This window comes from Podarcis tiliguerta (genome assembly GCF_965153285.1).
Source record: "Podarcis tiliguerta genome assembly, chromosome: 2".
Taxonomy (NCBI): domain Eukaryota; kingdom Metazoa; phylum Chordata; class Lepidosauria; order Squamata; family Lacertidae; genus Podarcis; species Podarcis tiliguerta.
In genome coordinates, this window is record NC_139535.1 from 118,933,181 (window position 1) to 118,947,096 (window position 13,916).

The 13,916-nt window shown below is 45.0% G+C and overlaps 1 protein-coding gene and 1 long non-coding RNA gene across 9 annotated transcripts in view; one reads left to right on the plus strand and one right to left on the minus strand.

Annotated features, from left to right (window-relative positions):
* Positions 1 to 223: 223 nt before the first annotated feature.
* Positions 224 to 13,916, minus strand: part of LOC310671911 (gametocyte-specific factor 1-like) — a 32,267-nt gene continuing 18,574 nt past the window's right edge. For 4 of the 7 annotated variants that reach the window (XM_083428360.1, XM_083428358.1, XM_083428361.1 and 1 more), the window contains 5 exons: positions 10,094 to 10,220; positions 8,357 to 8,483; positions 6,352 to 6,438; positions 5,035 to 5,077; positions 224 to 440 (listed from right to left, as the gene is read on the minus strand). In XM_083428360.1, the coding sequence (XP_083284486.1) occupies positions 380 to 440; positions 5,035 to 5,077; positions 6,352 to 6,438; positions 8,357 to 8,483; positions 10,094 to 10,220 (445 nt within the window). In that variant the 3' untranslated portion in view covers positions 224 to 379. Of the gene's footprint in view, positions 441 to 946; positions 1,002 to 5,034; positions 5,078 to 6,351; positions 6,439 to 8,356; positions 8,484 to 10,093; positions 10,221 to 13,916 lie in introns of all 7 variants that reach the window. The other 3 variants (XM_083428363.1, XM_083428362.1, XM_083428359.1) reach the window with 2 other exon arrangements.
* Positions 5,085 to 9,514, plus strand: LOC310671957. Of its 2 annotated transcripts, none has more exons than XR_014508316.1 (2): positions 5,085 to 5,751; positions 9,193 to 9,514. It is a non-coding gene; the product is annotated as an uncharacterized lncRNA (long non-coding RNA). The 2 variants fall into 2 exon arrangements; XR_014508317.1 differs by lacking the exon at positions 5,085 to 5,751 and adding an exon at positions 8,498 to 8,712.

Here is a 13,916-nt window from a genome sequence, read left to right on the forward strand (position 1 = left end):
GACAGTGGACCGGCCCCCTGCTGAAAAAGTTTGCTGACCCCTGGGTTAAAGTGTTGAACTTAAGACCAGTGAGAAAAGTTCAAATCTCATGCATATATGAAGCTCACTAGATGGCCTTGGGCCAGTCACTCCAAATATCATGGAGCCATTGTGAGGATAAAAGGACCATGCTTGCATGCTTAGCCACTTGGAGGAAGAGAATAAGGGGGAAATTGCAGGCAACTGGATTTATAGAAATTTTATTGGAAAAGTATTTTTAAAAGCATTTCTGCGTTTTAAAAAAGTTTTGTATTCTGTTGCTCCTTCTGGAGAATCCCTGTGGTGATCTTGCAGTGACATTTTGAGTATTTTTTTGCCATTGGTAGCCTGACAGAGTAGATTAGGATGGTCCCCAAACCTTTGCAGTAGATCTCCAGAGCTGATAAAATATAGGAGAGCCTCTGGAGAGAAGGACAAAAAAAAATATTTCATAAAATGTAATTGTAAGCACCTCAAAATGGTTCACAACAAGAATAAAGTCACATCATTAAAAGCAGTTAACAGCTATTTAAAACATTCAAATAATAATTAAAATCAGTGATAAGCTAAAAACAGATCAAAGCACCTTGCAAACATTCCACCTAGCTGGGTAGGCTTATCTGAACAAAAAACTGCAGATCAAAGCAGTTGATTAGGCACATATGGGATGAGACGATCTCACAAGTAAGCTGGTTATAGTACCCAAAGACATTCTCGAATCCATGTAGCATCAGTTGTGCCAAGTTTGATGAAGTTGGAAGGGAGAAGGGGCCCATAAGAGCAAGATATTAATACAAGGATTTCTCATCCGGGCACAGCAAGGGCTAATCAACTGTTCTCACTCTCCAAATTGAACAGGTTTAACACTCCAGAAGATGAGTTCCTCAAAGTTTTACTTGTTTTCTACTGTACTTAAAAAAATACTTACAGTTCAAAAAAGGAAAAAGGAAGATGTAAATTTCTAGCTCCTCTCACCAGAGTAGCTATATTAAAGAAAAAGAAAATGAAAGGACATACCCATTATAAACAAATCCTGCAGCTTTCAAAGAGGACTTTTCTTTATTTAGCTGACCAAACAGGTGTACTTAGCTCAAGGCAAGGGTGGCTAACACTTGGTCTGGATACCAGATCAGCCGCTGCCCCTGCAAATATTTCTGCAGTGGCAGCAAGAAAAAAGGTTGACACAGCTCTGTTGGGAATGCTAATTGTTTCCTCCTTGGTAATCAGATTTTCCTATTTGATGGTCATGGAGGGACAATAAACTCCATCCTGATCTGTCATGGCCTGGTTGGACTCAGAGGAATGGTGTGAGGCACCAGCTGGGGAACCCCCTAAGGGAGGAAGGCTCAGAGCCCAGGGTTTTGGTGGTGGGACAATGAGTGGTCAGGTGAAGAAGACTGGAAGTGGTGGTGTCGGAAGCTGAAGAGGTAACAGGCTCTAGTGAGCAGGGAGAGTCTGTGGCAGAGAGAAGTCCAGAAGCAGGAGAGGAGTGAGGCCAAGAGGCAGAGATGAGTCAGGCTGGTGAGGAAGCCAGGGTGCCTCCACCTCCTGCTGCAACAAGCTCCCCTCCCCCCTGGTTTCCCAGATCAGTTCTCTTCCACCACCACTTCCTCCCCCCCCCCCAAAGCTGCCATGACCACCCGGGTTTAGGGTTGCTTGGGGGAAGACCAATCAATAAACCCCAATTATCAGGAGATTCCAGGGTTGGAGCCAAGAATTCATTCTTCACCACCAGGATCCTCTGTTAATCCCCATATATTCCAAGTGTCTCAGGCACTACATTCAGATCAAGGCAAATCCCCCCAAATACCCACCCCATAATGCAGGCATCATAAAAGAATAAATCTGCCTTACCTAATCTTAATACTTTACCACCATCCCCCCCCCCCCCGAGAAACAGCTAAGGAGTCCAACTCCAAATATCAGAGAAGCAAACGAAAGCAGTAGGAGTTAGCAAGGGGGCTTGATGGATTGAGGCAAATGGGTTTTTTATCCTTCTGGGGCCTGGCAGCACCGTTGTCTCAGGCCAGCCACTCCTTAGCTGTAACCAGTGCTTTTTCTTCTTCTAAAAAAAGATGTTTAGGGGTACTCTCATTTTGACTCAAGAAAACCACCATTTTATAGTTCAAATTGGGAAAAATAAATACAATAAATGAACAAAAGTACAAAGATTATTAAAATGTTTAGGGGTATGCGTCCCCCCAGAAAAAAAGTTCTGGTTGGGTGATGGTAATAGGGGGTGGAGAGTAGGGCTGTGTGATAAATCGCTATACTGGTATTGAAATAACATTGTGCTAAGTGTTTCAACAAGGCAATATAGAGGGAACAAAAGTTCTGTTTGAGGATAAACCCTCACACAAAGCAGTGAACTCTTTCGTTTTCAGGGTATCTTTCCATTTAGAGCTCAGCTAATTATGCAGAGCCTGCTGACAATCCAGGAGGGACCTCCCACAGAACTAAACAAAGAAAAGGAAAGCACGTCTTTCTTTCCTCACACTCACCCCCCCCCCCAGTGAAAAAAGAGGGGGAAGAGTTTTCTGGTGCTGTTTATGTTGTTGGTTCCCCTTAAATAGGTTTCCTCCATATTAAAAGGGAAGGCTTTTTTATTATTTAAAGGAAACTATCCTTTTGCCTGCTTGCCCTCCCTCCCTTTGATAAAAAGGGAGAGATTGGTGGGATGGGGCCCTTCGGGGGGGGGGGGTGGAGGGGAGAAGATTTAGCAGGCTACTTTATGCTGAAATGGGAGGTTGGCTGCTATGTGAGATGATGGGAGAGGGTGTTTTTCAGTAAGCAGTGCAAGCAAATGTGTTTCTACTCACAAGCAAGCCCTACTGAATTCAATGAGGCTTGCTCCCAGGAAAGTAGAAGTAAGTTTAGTTGAACTCAGTGGGGCTTTTAAATTAGTTGAAAATATTAAATTTATTATATAGAAGTTTATTTAATATTTTTATTAAATCTACTACTTCCTGACATTTTAAGGCCCTCCCCCACTGCAGGGAGCCTCGGGTAGGCCCTTGGCCGCTGTGAGGAGGTACGGCAGGACCCTCTGCCATTGCGGGGAGGCACAGCAAGGCCCTCTGTCGCTGCAAATACATATTGTGAGATATTGGGATATTTAGCTGGTGATATATTGTGATGTTGAAAACCAGATATCGCCCAGCCCTAGTGGAGAGTCTTATGAAGGCACAGCTGAACAATGTTACTTTAACTGCTGGAGTTTTAGACTGGCCTTGGACAATGGTGTGAACTAGATAAGCAGGTGCTGTAAATTTGCCAGCTCATTGGGAGGGGGAGAGGTTAGGAGTCGCAGCATTCTCATAAATCCAAGTCTCTCAAAATAGATCCAAAGTTCTATTTCTGCAATCACCCCCAGGGTTAGCGGCACGCAATTCCTAGATTCTGACACCTCCTGCAAGCTTAGGTGGTTAGAATTTGGGGTGAGCAGGATAAGAGTTGGGGCATTATTTATTTCCCTTGCATAAAAAAGTCTTACACTCCTCCTGCATAAACAGGAATTGACATTTGGGGTACTGAGAATCATTCTACCTGTAATCCTCCAGGCTGTGGGAGGAGGAAGCAATGAAATGGCCAGAACTTACAAAGCAGCAGCTTTCAGATAAAGGCACTGTGGACTGGGAAACCCTTAACTTTACCCGTCCACACTGCAACACTAGCTAATCCAACTACCATAAAAAGTGACCACAAATCAGGTTTGAGAGATGGAGGAGCCATGCAGGGGACAACAAAAGAACACTGGGATGCAACTACAGTCATACCTCGGGTTGAATGTGCTTCGGGATGAGCGCGTTCAAGTTGCGCTCCGTGGCAACCCGGAAGTAACAGAGCGCTTTACTTCCGGGTTTCGCCACTTGCGCATGTGCAGACACTCAAAATGATGTCAGGTGCATGTGCAGAAGCGCCCGAAACGTGGCACGCGCAAACGCGCGTACATGGGTTAAGTTTGCTTCTAGATGCGAACGGGGCTCTGGAACGGATCCCGTTCGCATCTAGATGTACCACTGTACAATTGGTGAAGTACATACTCTGTTCAAAAAAGTAAACAAAAGGCAGCAGTTCAGGGATTACTATGGAAGCACCTCTAGTTGCAGAGCTGGAAAGGGGTAAAAACATACTGATTGTTGCTGTTTTCTGTAGATGAAATTCTGTGTTTATGTGTCTAAACATCTGTTTACGAGTCTGTGTTCAGTAACTAACGCTGTCAAAGTTCCCCAGCTAACCATTTAAACCTTTCCATGGCTTATGTATATAGTGTCCTTATTTATTTTAAAAGAACGAGTGTTCTTCATCTTAAAATAACAAGTCCTCTTCAGTGTATGGAGAGGCAAGATAAGTGTTAAATATAGTCACAAAAGCCAGTTCTGTCAGAGAGCAAAGCCTGCTTTTAAACTGATAAATTTCCAGTAATAAATGTTTTTTAGGTTTGTACTACAGCCTGACAGTGTGTAAAAAGTAACATCAGCCCATCTATGTGTTAAACCAGATGTAGCCAATGTGGTGTCCTCCAAATTGTTGTAGTACTAGAACTCACATCACCCTTGACCTTTGGTTATGTTGGCTGGGACCAATGCGAGTTGAAGTCTAACAGGCTTCCTCAACCTCGGCCCTCCAGATGTTTTGGCCTACAACTCCCATGATCCCTAGCTAGCAGGACCAGTGGTCAGGGATGATGGGAATTGTAGTCTCAAAACATCTGGAAGGCCGAGGATGAGGAAGCTTGTCCAAGAACATACAATGGTTACTACATTGACTTTCCCTATGCTACCAAGTGGGAAATAGGCACAACAGCAAAGTTACTTGAGTAGATTCCTATTTTATTAATAGCAAAAGTGAGTGGTGATTATTTACTCTTGGAAGTGAATGCGTCTTAAGAAGTGCCTCCAGAGGTTAGAGGGGGATATCCTTTTCGTTGGCATTTTTGCTCCATGGTGTTTGCTAGCCAGGCTCTGAATACAATTAGATTTTCATGAGGCTACAAAGGAACCTGTGTAGTCTTACCTGGTGCCAAAAACAAAAGGAGGAGCAGGATATTCAGCAGCATCTTAGGAGAGAGTAACAAAATCATTAGGCAGAGTTCTCATAATGGGGCACTTCATCCCCCTTGCCATAGTCACTCGCATATTACAGGAGTACTCAGACTCCAGATTGGATGGGCTTTCAGGAGAGGCTAAATTGGATCAAGTGACACTTCAGCACAGTGGGGTTTTCCTGATGTTCTTTGGAATACCCGTATGAATTGTTTCCTTGAAGAAAAGTTACAGATTTGCTCTGGGACTGCAAATAGTTGTAACACCATCATTTGCCCTTAATACAGCATTATTCTATTTATAAATCAGCTACATTTTTGCAGGTACTATAGTGCGATTAACAAGGTAATGGGGAGGACAGAAGAAAACAAAATTAGACTTCAGTTCTTAGGCTGTACTAGAGCAGACATTGGAAACAGGGCTACTCCTATTAAGCTTTTTGGGGAGACAAGCCCTGTTGAGACCCTCTTTCCAATAACCATTTTGATTCCAGCTGGTCATTTAATAATTACGATGTGTTTCCGTACGCTGCTCTGGTTCGCCAGAAGCTGCTTAGCCATGCTGGCAACATGACCCGGAAGCTGTACGCCGGCTCCCTCGGCCAGTAAAGTGAGATGAGTGCCGCAACCCCAGAGTCGTCCGTGACTGGACCTAACGGTCAGGGGTCCCTTTACCTTTATGCTATACGGTAAAAATTTAAGCCTGAGATTATATTATTTGTTTTCCTCTGGAGTCCACATGTATTTCCTTATAACTTGTGTCATTTTGATTGCAGCCCATGGACCAGGGGCTGTCTTGTTATAGTATTGCCTTTATGTAATAAACTGCTCCGATGCTTTAATAAAAGTTAAAAGAAGCTGTGCATTGTGCCTCCTCAGCAGCAGGTCACTAGAATAATTCGGAACAATCTGAACAGGACAATGAACTTTGCAATTTCTTCCTCTGGTAAACTTGCATGTACTGAGGCAGAACATGGGACAGACACTGGATGAGGTGCCATTGTCATAATTTCTGGCAGCATCTAGCAGGCCGCTGTTTGAAATAGGATGCTAGACACTTTGTCCGATTCAGCAGGGCTTCTTCATGCATGATAATTCTGCCAAAGAGGCCCAGTTCCTTACAAAAGTGCCAAGCTGGTGCCTCCAGGTTAAGCATGTTAGAAGGTTGGAGGGGATATTCTAAATGCAGCTTTTTTTTAGTAAGCCAAGCACACTCAAATTCAGCCAGGGTGTGGTGCAATCCGGAAAGTGTGTTTTTCACAAGTGGAAGAAAAACAACAACAACTCACCAGCCTCCCAGTCTTCTTCTGGAGGGGGGCACTGCCAGGCTGTCACCTCTTTGATTCTGTTCTTTGGATCACTTCTGCTTGAAGTGACTGTCAAAGTATTAAGAAAAGTTAAGGCATCTTGGTTTTGGAAGTTAGTTCTAGTTTCAGAGATGGCTGCTCCATGCTTTGATATTGTATTTGTGTGTTCACGTCAGGTGCATCTTTTCAGACTTTCCTGCTTAAACATGGGGAGGCCAGGGGTGGAGTGAGCATACCTGGGGTCAGGGTTGCCAACAGGGTTGCCACTGGAAGTCAGGTTCCCAGGCCAGGGTGTGCGCATGTAACGTCATGACATCACGCTGCACGTGATGTCATGACGTCATGCACACTGGGCACCCATAACCGAGGGCCCAAGCCGAGGGTAAAGACGCCTGGTGCCCCTCCCCAAGTTAAACCCTCACCGGCTCTTTTGAATGCATGAACAGGGCTACAGCGAGTTATGGCTATACCAGTGGTTTGTGTGTATAGCTATCACCACCAAAATATCCCAGTTTTCATATATGAAGTTTTATTTTAGGCTATCAAGTATAACCAACCATTTTTAGTGAATGGTTTACATTGTATACTAGAGTTTTAAGCTGGAACATACCTGTTCCCCACATTCACAAAGGCTTCTCCTTCTGGCTAGGGAACGGTGATAAATTCAATTCAGTTTGAATTTCAAGGCATATCTACCCAATTTGCACTTTCAAAAATGCTACATGAACTGAAACACAGACATCCTTCAATATTCATTCTTTTTCAATTTTGTAATGTAGTTCTACATGCCTGCCTTTACTTCATATAGATTGCAGCCTCCTGTTTTATAGTTTGTAACATAATGCCTAGATCCTTACCTTACAGCACTTCTCCCCTCACTTGTTTGACCAGTAAGTACCGTATTTTTTGCCCTATAGGACACACTTTTTCCCCTCCAAAAATGAAGGGGAAATGTGTGTGCGTCCTATGGGGTGAATGCAGGCTCCTTTGCTTCAGCGATAGCAACGCGAAGCCTCCGAAGCCTGCACTCTGGAGACTTCGCGTTGCTTTCGCTGAAGCCAGGAGAGTCTGCTCTTTGAGGCTGGCGGTGGGGGAAAGCAGCGCTTCCCCCCATCACCAGCCCCAGAGGATCGGGGGCAGCGGGAAGGCCCGCGACGCCTTCGCGCTGCTCCCCGACCCTGCTTTGAGGCTGGCGGTGGGGGACAGCAGCGCTTCCCCCCATCGCCAGCCCCACAAGCTGGGTCGAAAAGCCCGCAGGAGCCGCACGCTCTTTAAAGGGTGCGCGGCTTCTGCGGGCTTTTCTATGAGGTGGGGGAATTCCTTACACCTAGCAGAAGCCCGCAGAAGCTGTGCAACCCCTTTAAAGAGTATGCGGCTTCTGCTGGCTTTTCTGGGAGGTGGGGGAATTCCCCCACCTCGCAGAAAAGCCCGCAGGAGCCGCACACCCTTTAAAGAGCGCACAGCTCTTGGGGGCTTTTCCCCAAGGAGGGAGAAGGGACTGACTGGCCGAGTCCGTCCCTTCTCCCTCCTGTGGGCTTTTGCGGGAGATGGGGGAATTCCTCCACCTTCCGCAAAAGCAGGGAGAAGGTCTTGAAAACTAGGTGCGTCCTATGAGCCGGTACGCCTTATAGGGCGAAAAATACGGTACTTCAATCAAGTTAGTTTTGAATTTTAATCCCATCTTCCATTACATCACACACTTCAGAAAAATGGACTGGCACTCAGCCAAGTCACTCCCCTCACCTGAATGCTGCTTGTTATACCCACCCTGCTCAGTATAATCAATTCATTACTTCTTTCAGCCCAGCTTTTACAACCAGTTGAATGCTCAGTATGCAGTGCAATCAGAGCATGTATCTCCAGCCTAGAGTGCCCAGAGCTTTACTACAGATAGCAAGTTATTAAGTTTTCTTACACCAGCAGCATCAATATTATACACACAGCATGCTCTACTGGGTTTTAGAGCAGACAGGAGCAATTCTCTTACCCTCCAAGACCTCTGGAGAAACTTTGTTCTCACAAGTTGCAATGTGCAATTTTAACTCCTGCTTTGGAACTCTGTGACGGGCGTTGTAGGGGCACGTTGCGAGCTCTCTGGCGATCTTCTGGTTGTTCTGGAAAAAAGACGTTAACAGTGCAGAGCTAGGCCTCCATCAAACCCACCCAGCACTCAGGAATGAAAGGGGATGTTCTCTACTATGATAACATGCCCACTTAATCCATGTTGGCTTCATATGGGATGATTATAGATTCTATTCCTCTCTAGGGAAGAGTAGTAGAATAACTGAACCCAGCATTCTTCACTGGATCCACCATGGCTTTCCTAGAAGACCTCGCTACCTGGTCAGTCCTATTCACAGAGAGGAGACAGAGGGGTGAAGAACCTGTGGCTGTTCAGATGTGGCAGGACTTCAACTCCCATCAGCCCCAGCCACTGGTCAGTGTGCAGGAATGGTGGGAGTTGGAGTCCAGCAACATCTAGAGGGTCACAGGTTCCCCGCTCCTGGATTAAATGAAGGGTGTATATTTGGGGGGGGGGGGAACAGTTAATGATTCTTTCCTCCACATCCTACTTGGACAAGTCCTTTCACTATGAACAGATGTGCCAGTTAGTAAGCCCCCACCCCAGAAAAACCATTGTGGACTTCGTGAAGAATAGTTCCTTTTTTATTTTTAGGACTGCTTTTCTCTAGAGGGCTAGAATATCTAAATCTGTATTGACTTTACTTAGGAGAGGATTCATGCTGGTGTAATTTGCAAATATGTGCAGAATTGCACTAACTGCTTGGTTTGCATCTTCCTCCATGTCTGATTTCTGTTCAGAGTCAGGATGCCAGCTGTGGTGGGCCTCTGGAAACAGTTCAAGGCCACAGGCCTTTGGCAGGACTCATCCATCTACCTTTCTCCAAAGAATGTGTGTCTGTGCATTGCCAGCTATAAAGCCAAGGCTGCATTCAGCAGCAAAAGGCAGTGGTGCATCTCTCCTCAAATGTGGACATCGTTGTATATTTGAATCTCTTCAGTTTAATTTCTAAGACCAACTTACTATAGCATAGTTTATGATGCACGAGCATCTCTTAACTTTATGTATATAGTGTGTTTGAATTGTCTTGTATCTTGAAGCAATAAAACACTTTACACTGAACTGTGTTGTGGTCAAGGAGTTTCCTTCACTGTTGACTCTGGAAAGACTGACAGCTCGAAAGGGAGAAGACTCTGAAGCTTTGCTAGACTACTCTGCTGGTGCTGTGCAACTCTGCTGGTCACACTGATATAGGTGTGATACCAAGATGCTATCACGGAGCATGTTATCAGAATTAAAAACCACACAGTATCTCGCTGCAAGGTCACAAAAACAAAATTGTTAAAATTAAGAGTCCTTCCAATAAAAAACATGTGTACCAAACAGGAGACTCTAGACTCGCTCAAATGGCTTCATTGTGCAATTTTGTTTGAACTTGTTTACATCTGTTTGGATGTTCAACATGTCACATAACCTCAGATCAGAGCCAACTTACTCTGCTTTTGAAAAGGGAGCCAATGAACAAAGTGGTAATTAGATTTCTGCTTGCTTTCACCCATAGGAGCCAGGGTAGCTCATTCTTCTGTGGTGAATTAACACACTTCAACCATTTCCTACAAATCCAAGATGTGCAAGGCCATTTTAAGAAGAGAAGTTATTTGTGGTACCCTACCAGTATCCTTCTTTTCCCCCTCCTCTTACCTTTCTGCATTTCACCAAGTGGTAAGGTAACCTGCAGGCTCTGATCTGGTGGTTCTTATCATAAGGGCATTGGACAAGCCGTTCAGGATCCATGGAATTAATATAGGACTGGCTGCGTACTGTGCTCCTAGCCGTGTTTAAGAATGAGATGTTACAAAGCATCAGGGCAAAACAATACAAGAGAGACACATGGTCTGAAGCCTAAGAATCTGACCCTCTGCTGAGATAGTTTATTTGCTCAGAAGTGCTGCAGACGTTAGTTTAGAGCACAAGAGCCCTGGTTATCAAACAACATGTCAACCTAGTCTAGCCCATTTATACCAGATGGATGGGATATAAATAAATTTATTATTATTATTAGCATCCCATTTCTAGCAGTTGATAGCCAGATTCAAAATCAACCGCCAGGAAATGAAGGCAAACAAACAGCCCTCCCTTGTTAGCTGCCCCTTCCCCTCAAAGTTTTCGGAGGAACCATTGTTTAAAAGATTTGGAGATTACATTTATATTGATGCCAATGCTGTTGACCCACTAGTCCTCTGTAAGAGTGTACAGAGGTGTACCTAGTGGGTGGATAAACTGGCTTCTGCTGGGGGCACAGGCTGGGGGGGGGGGCACCACAAAATTCATCTATCACTATGGAGTGTATGACATATATGGCAACATGCCACTGCTATCATGGGGAGATCAAATGCAGAAGCAGCTTCCCATCCTTGCACCACAGCACAAAGGCATACAGTAAAGGTTTTTTTTTGGGGGGGGGGGTATTGATACAGCTCTTTACCAAGGGCACAAGGGACCCTAGGTACACTTCTGTTTGTCTAGTCCCATTTATAAAACCATCACATCACCACATTTGGCAATGATATCCTTGTTCATTATGTGTTGTGAAAAATACCTTCATCACTCCTATATTTATGCCAGTTTAATTGGGCAACTTCTGGTGTTATGCAAGGGAATACGTTTGCCAACCATTCTGTTACCATTCATAACTCAAGCCTCCACTATATGTCCTATTTTCTAAAGAAAGTATCTTCAAACAATATAGCCTTTCCCCATAAGCATCTGCACTATCATTTTGATTGGCCCCTTTCTTGCATTTTTTCCAGCTGTATTGTGCCCTTTTGGGGATGCACCAACCTCACAGTACAGAGCAATACAATAATAATTATCATATTTTAGCATAGTAGGCATTACAGTCCCGTCAGATTTATTTTCAATACTTTTCCCATTACTCCCCCTCACAAAGCATGGATTCTGCTTTTGCCATTGCAGTACACAGTGTTGATAGCTCAATGCTGACCCCTTGTTCTAAGGTCCGTGTCATTGCTGTTACAAGGAAATTTGGGGTTGCCTTTTAAAGAGTAAAGTGACATCGTGGTAAGTGACACGCAACAGCCTCCTCTGCCATTTTATGTCCCCTTCACCTAGCTGGAAGAAATTACTTTGGAGCTGCTCACAGTCTGCTTTAGCTTTCACCATCCTGGTGACATGGGCTTCCTCTTTATGCTTTTCAGCAAGGAGGTAGACAGGCTATGGGAGGGAGTTGTACCCAAGAGCCCCCCCCCCAATAGGAATTTTGAGGTCTTAGATATATGGTAATGTTCATAACCACATGTACATAGATCAGCACAGGAAGACCAACCTGGAACCATTTTGATTCCTAAACTGGCCAAATGTTTTCTCTGCAAAGTCAAAGTGGGAAACCTCCCTATTGTCTCTTTCCTCACAAATCCTGTCTTAAGAACACATTTAAGATATGAATAGGGTGAGAGCCTGTGACCTGGCCCAGGAACTAAGTATTTATCATTACAAAAGACTGGCCAGGCTACCCAGGAAATCCAATCAAGTAACCTGCCACACAGGAGATAAACAAGGACAAGAGATAAACAACATTTAAATTTCTGTTTAGACCGCCTTTTCTGTGATGTAGGTATGATGTATCTGAGGGGTGGTCGTAGGTTACACCCCTTCTGTGATGTATGTATGATGTTTCTGGGGGTGGTCTTGATCTAAAGGTAAAGGTACCCCTGCCCGTACGGGCCAGTCTTGACAGACTCTAGGGTTGTGCGCCCATCTCACTCAAGAGGCCGGGGGCCAGCGCTGTCCGGAGACACTTCCGGGTCAAGGGGCCAGCGTAACATCGCTGCTCTGGCAAGCCAGAGCCGCACACGGAACGCCGTTTACCTTCCCGCTAATAAGCGGTCCCTATTTATCTACTTGCCCCCGGGGGTGCTTTCGAACTGCTAGGTTGGCAGGCGCTGGGACCGAGCAACGGGAGCGCACCCCGCCGCGGGGATTCGAACCGCCGACCTTTCGATCGGCAAGCCCTAGGCGCTGAGGCTTTTACCCACAGCGCCACCTGCGTCCCGGGTCTTGATCTACAGGGTGGCAATTTCAAAGGTCTTTATAAGGCCTTGCACACTATTTTTCTGGGTCCTCCTCCTTTCCTGCGTGTGAGGGGAGCACCTTGTTGCAACAGATCAATAAAGATCAAGCTTACTAGCTGCTTTCCTTCTCAATATTCTCTGGTTGGCCTCTGTTATTTCCTCCTACCAATAGGGAACCTATGTAAGGACTCTATATGGGCTCTTGGATACCCCACAAGGGAAAAGGGTAGTTTTTGTTTACAACACCCCCCCCCCCCCAACCTGGCACCAACACACTCAGCCGTACCTACTCTCACAGGATTACTGCAGGGGGTGTGGGGGAGAAGAATGTGTGCTGCCTCACTGTCTATGGAGGGATGTCAGGACTACAATGCAGTAACTAGAAATAAATGTTTGTGTGTGTGTGTGTGTGTGTGTGTGTGTGTGAGAGAGAGAGAGAGAGAGAGAGAGAGAATGAGAATGACTATATAAGGCCTGTTGGAGTTATACTAATGTGACAGGAGGACCCAGCATTACTTTCAGTAGCAAAAGTCAGCTATCCTTGCTGCGTGTAGAGATCACACAGTTGGGGCAGCAATCTCTAGATAACAAAGTATTTGCTAATTACTTGTCCTTGGACAAGGAGGATTTATAAGTTACTCTGAAAACACAGTCTGGGCCTCCCACTGGGCAGGACAATTCTGCTCAGCAGGAAACATTCTCACGCAATAGTGGCAGAGAAATCCTGATTAGAATTCCCCTCCCAGACTACTGGAAAGCCAACTTCAGAAGGCAGCCAAGATCTTTTGAAGTCACTGAGGCGACTTACAGCAAAACACAACAAAACAAAATAAGGAGTTCTGTGGCACCTTAAAGACTAACAAATTTATTACGGCGTAACTTCCATGGACTACAGCCTACTTCCTCAGATGCATCAAGGCAAGAACCACATCAAATATTCAGAGCCTATACCCCAATGACTTTTGTGGGATGTTTCTTCAGTAAATATTAATCGTGGCTTTCCAGCACTAGTGCCCCAAAGTGTACAAATAAGGAACTGCTAACCAGTTTCAGAATTGCACTTTGGGCCCCTTAACTCACCTAGAAACTTGCCTGGCTCCTTCAGCAGTGGAATCCCCCAACTCAGCAGCAGGAATAATAATGCTAGCAATCCTCTCCGCACTATCAAACATCCTGCCATCATCTCTGGTTAAACACTAACCATAGTAATAAATTACTTTTCTTCCCTATATGAAGATTTTAAACTCATGGGGTTGTCTCCAAATTAAGGTTAGACCCACTGAAGGCCCATGTTAGTCATGTCCTTGAAGCTCAATGCATTTCCACAGGCTGGAATTAACCCTTGATTCACCCCATCAGGTCCCCTCACAGTCCCAGGATAATCTCCCACAATTAAAATTATACAAAATTAAACACAACCAGAAAGCCTGACC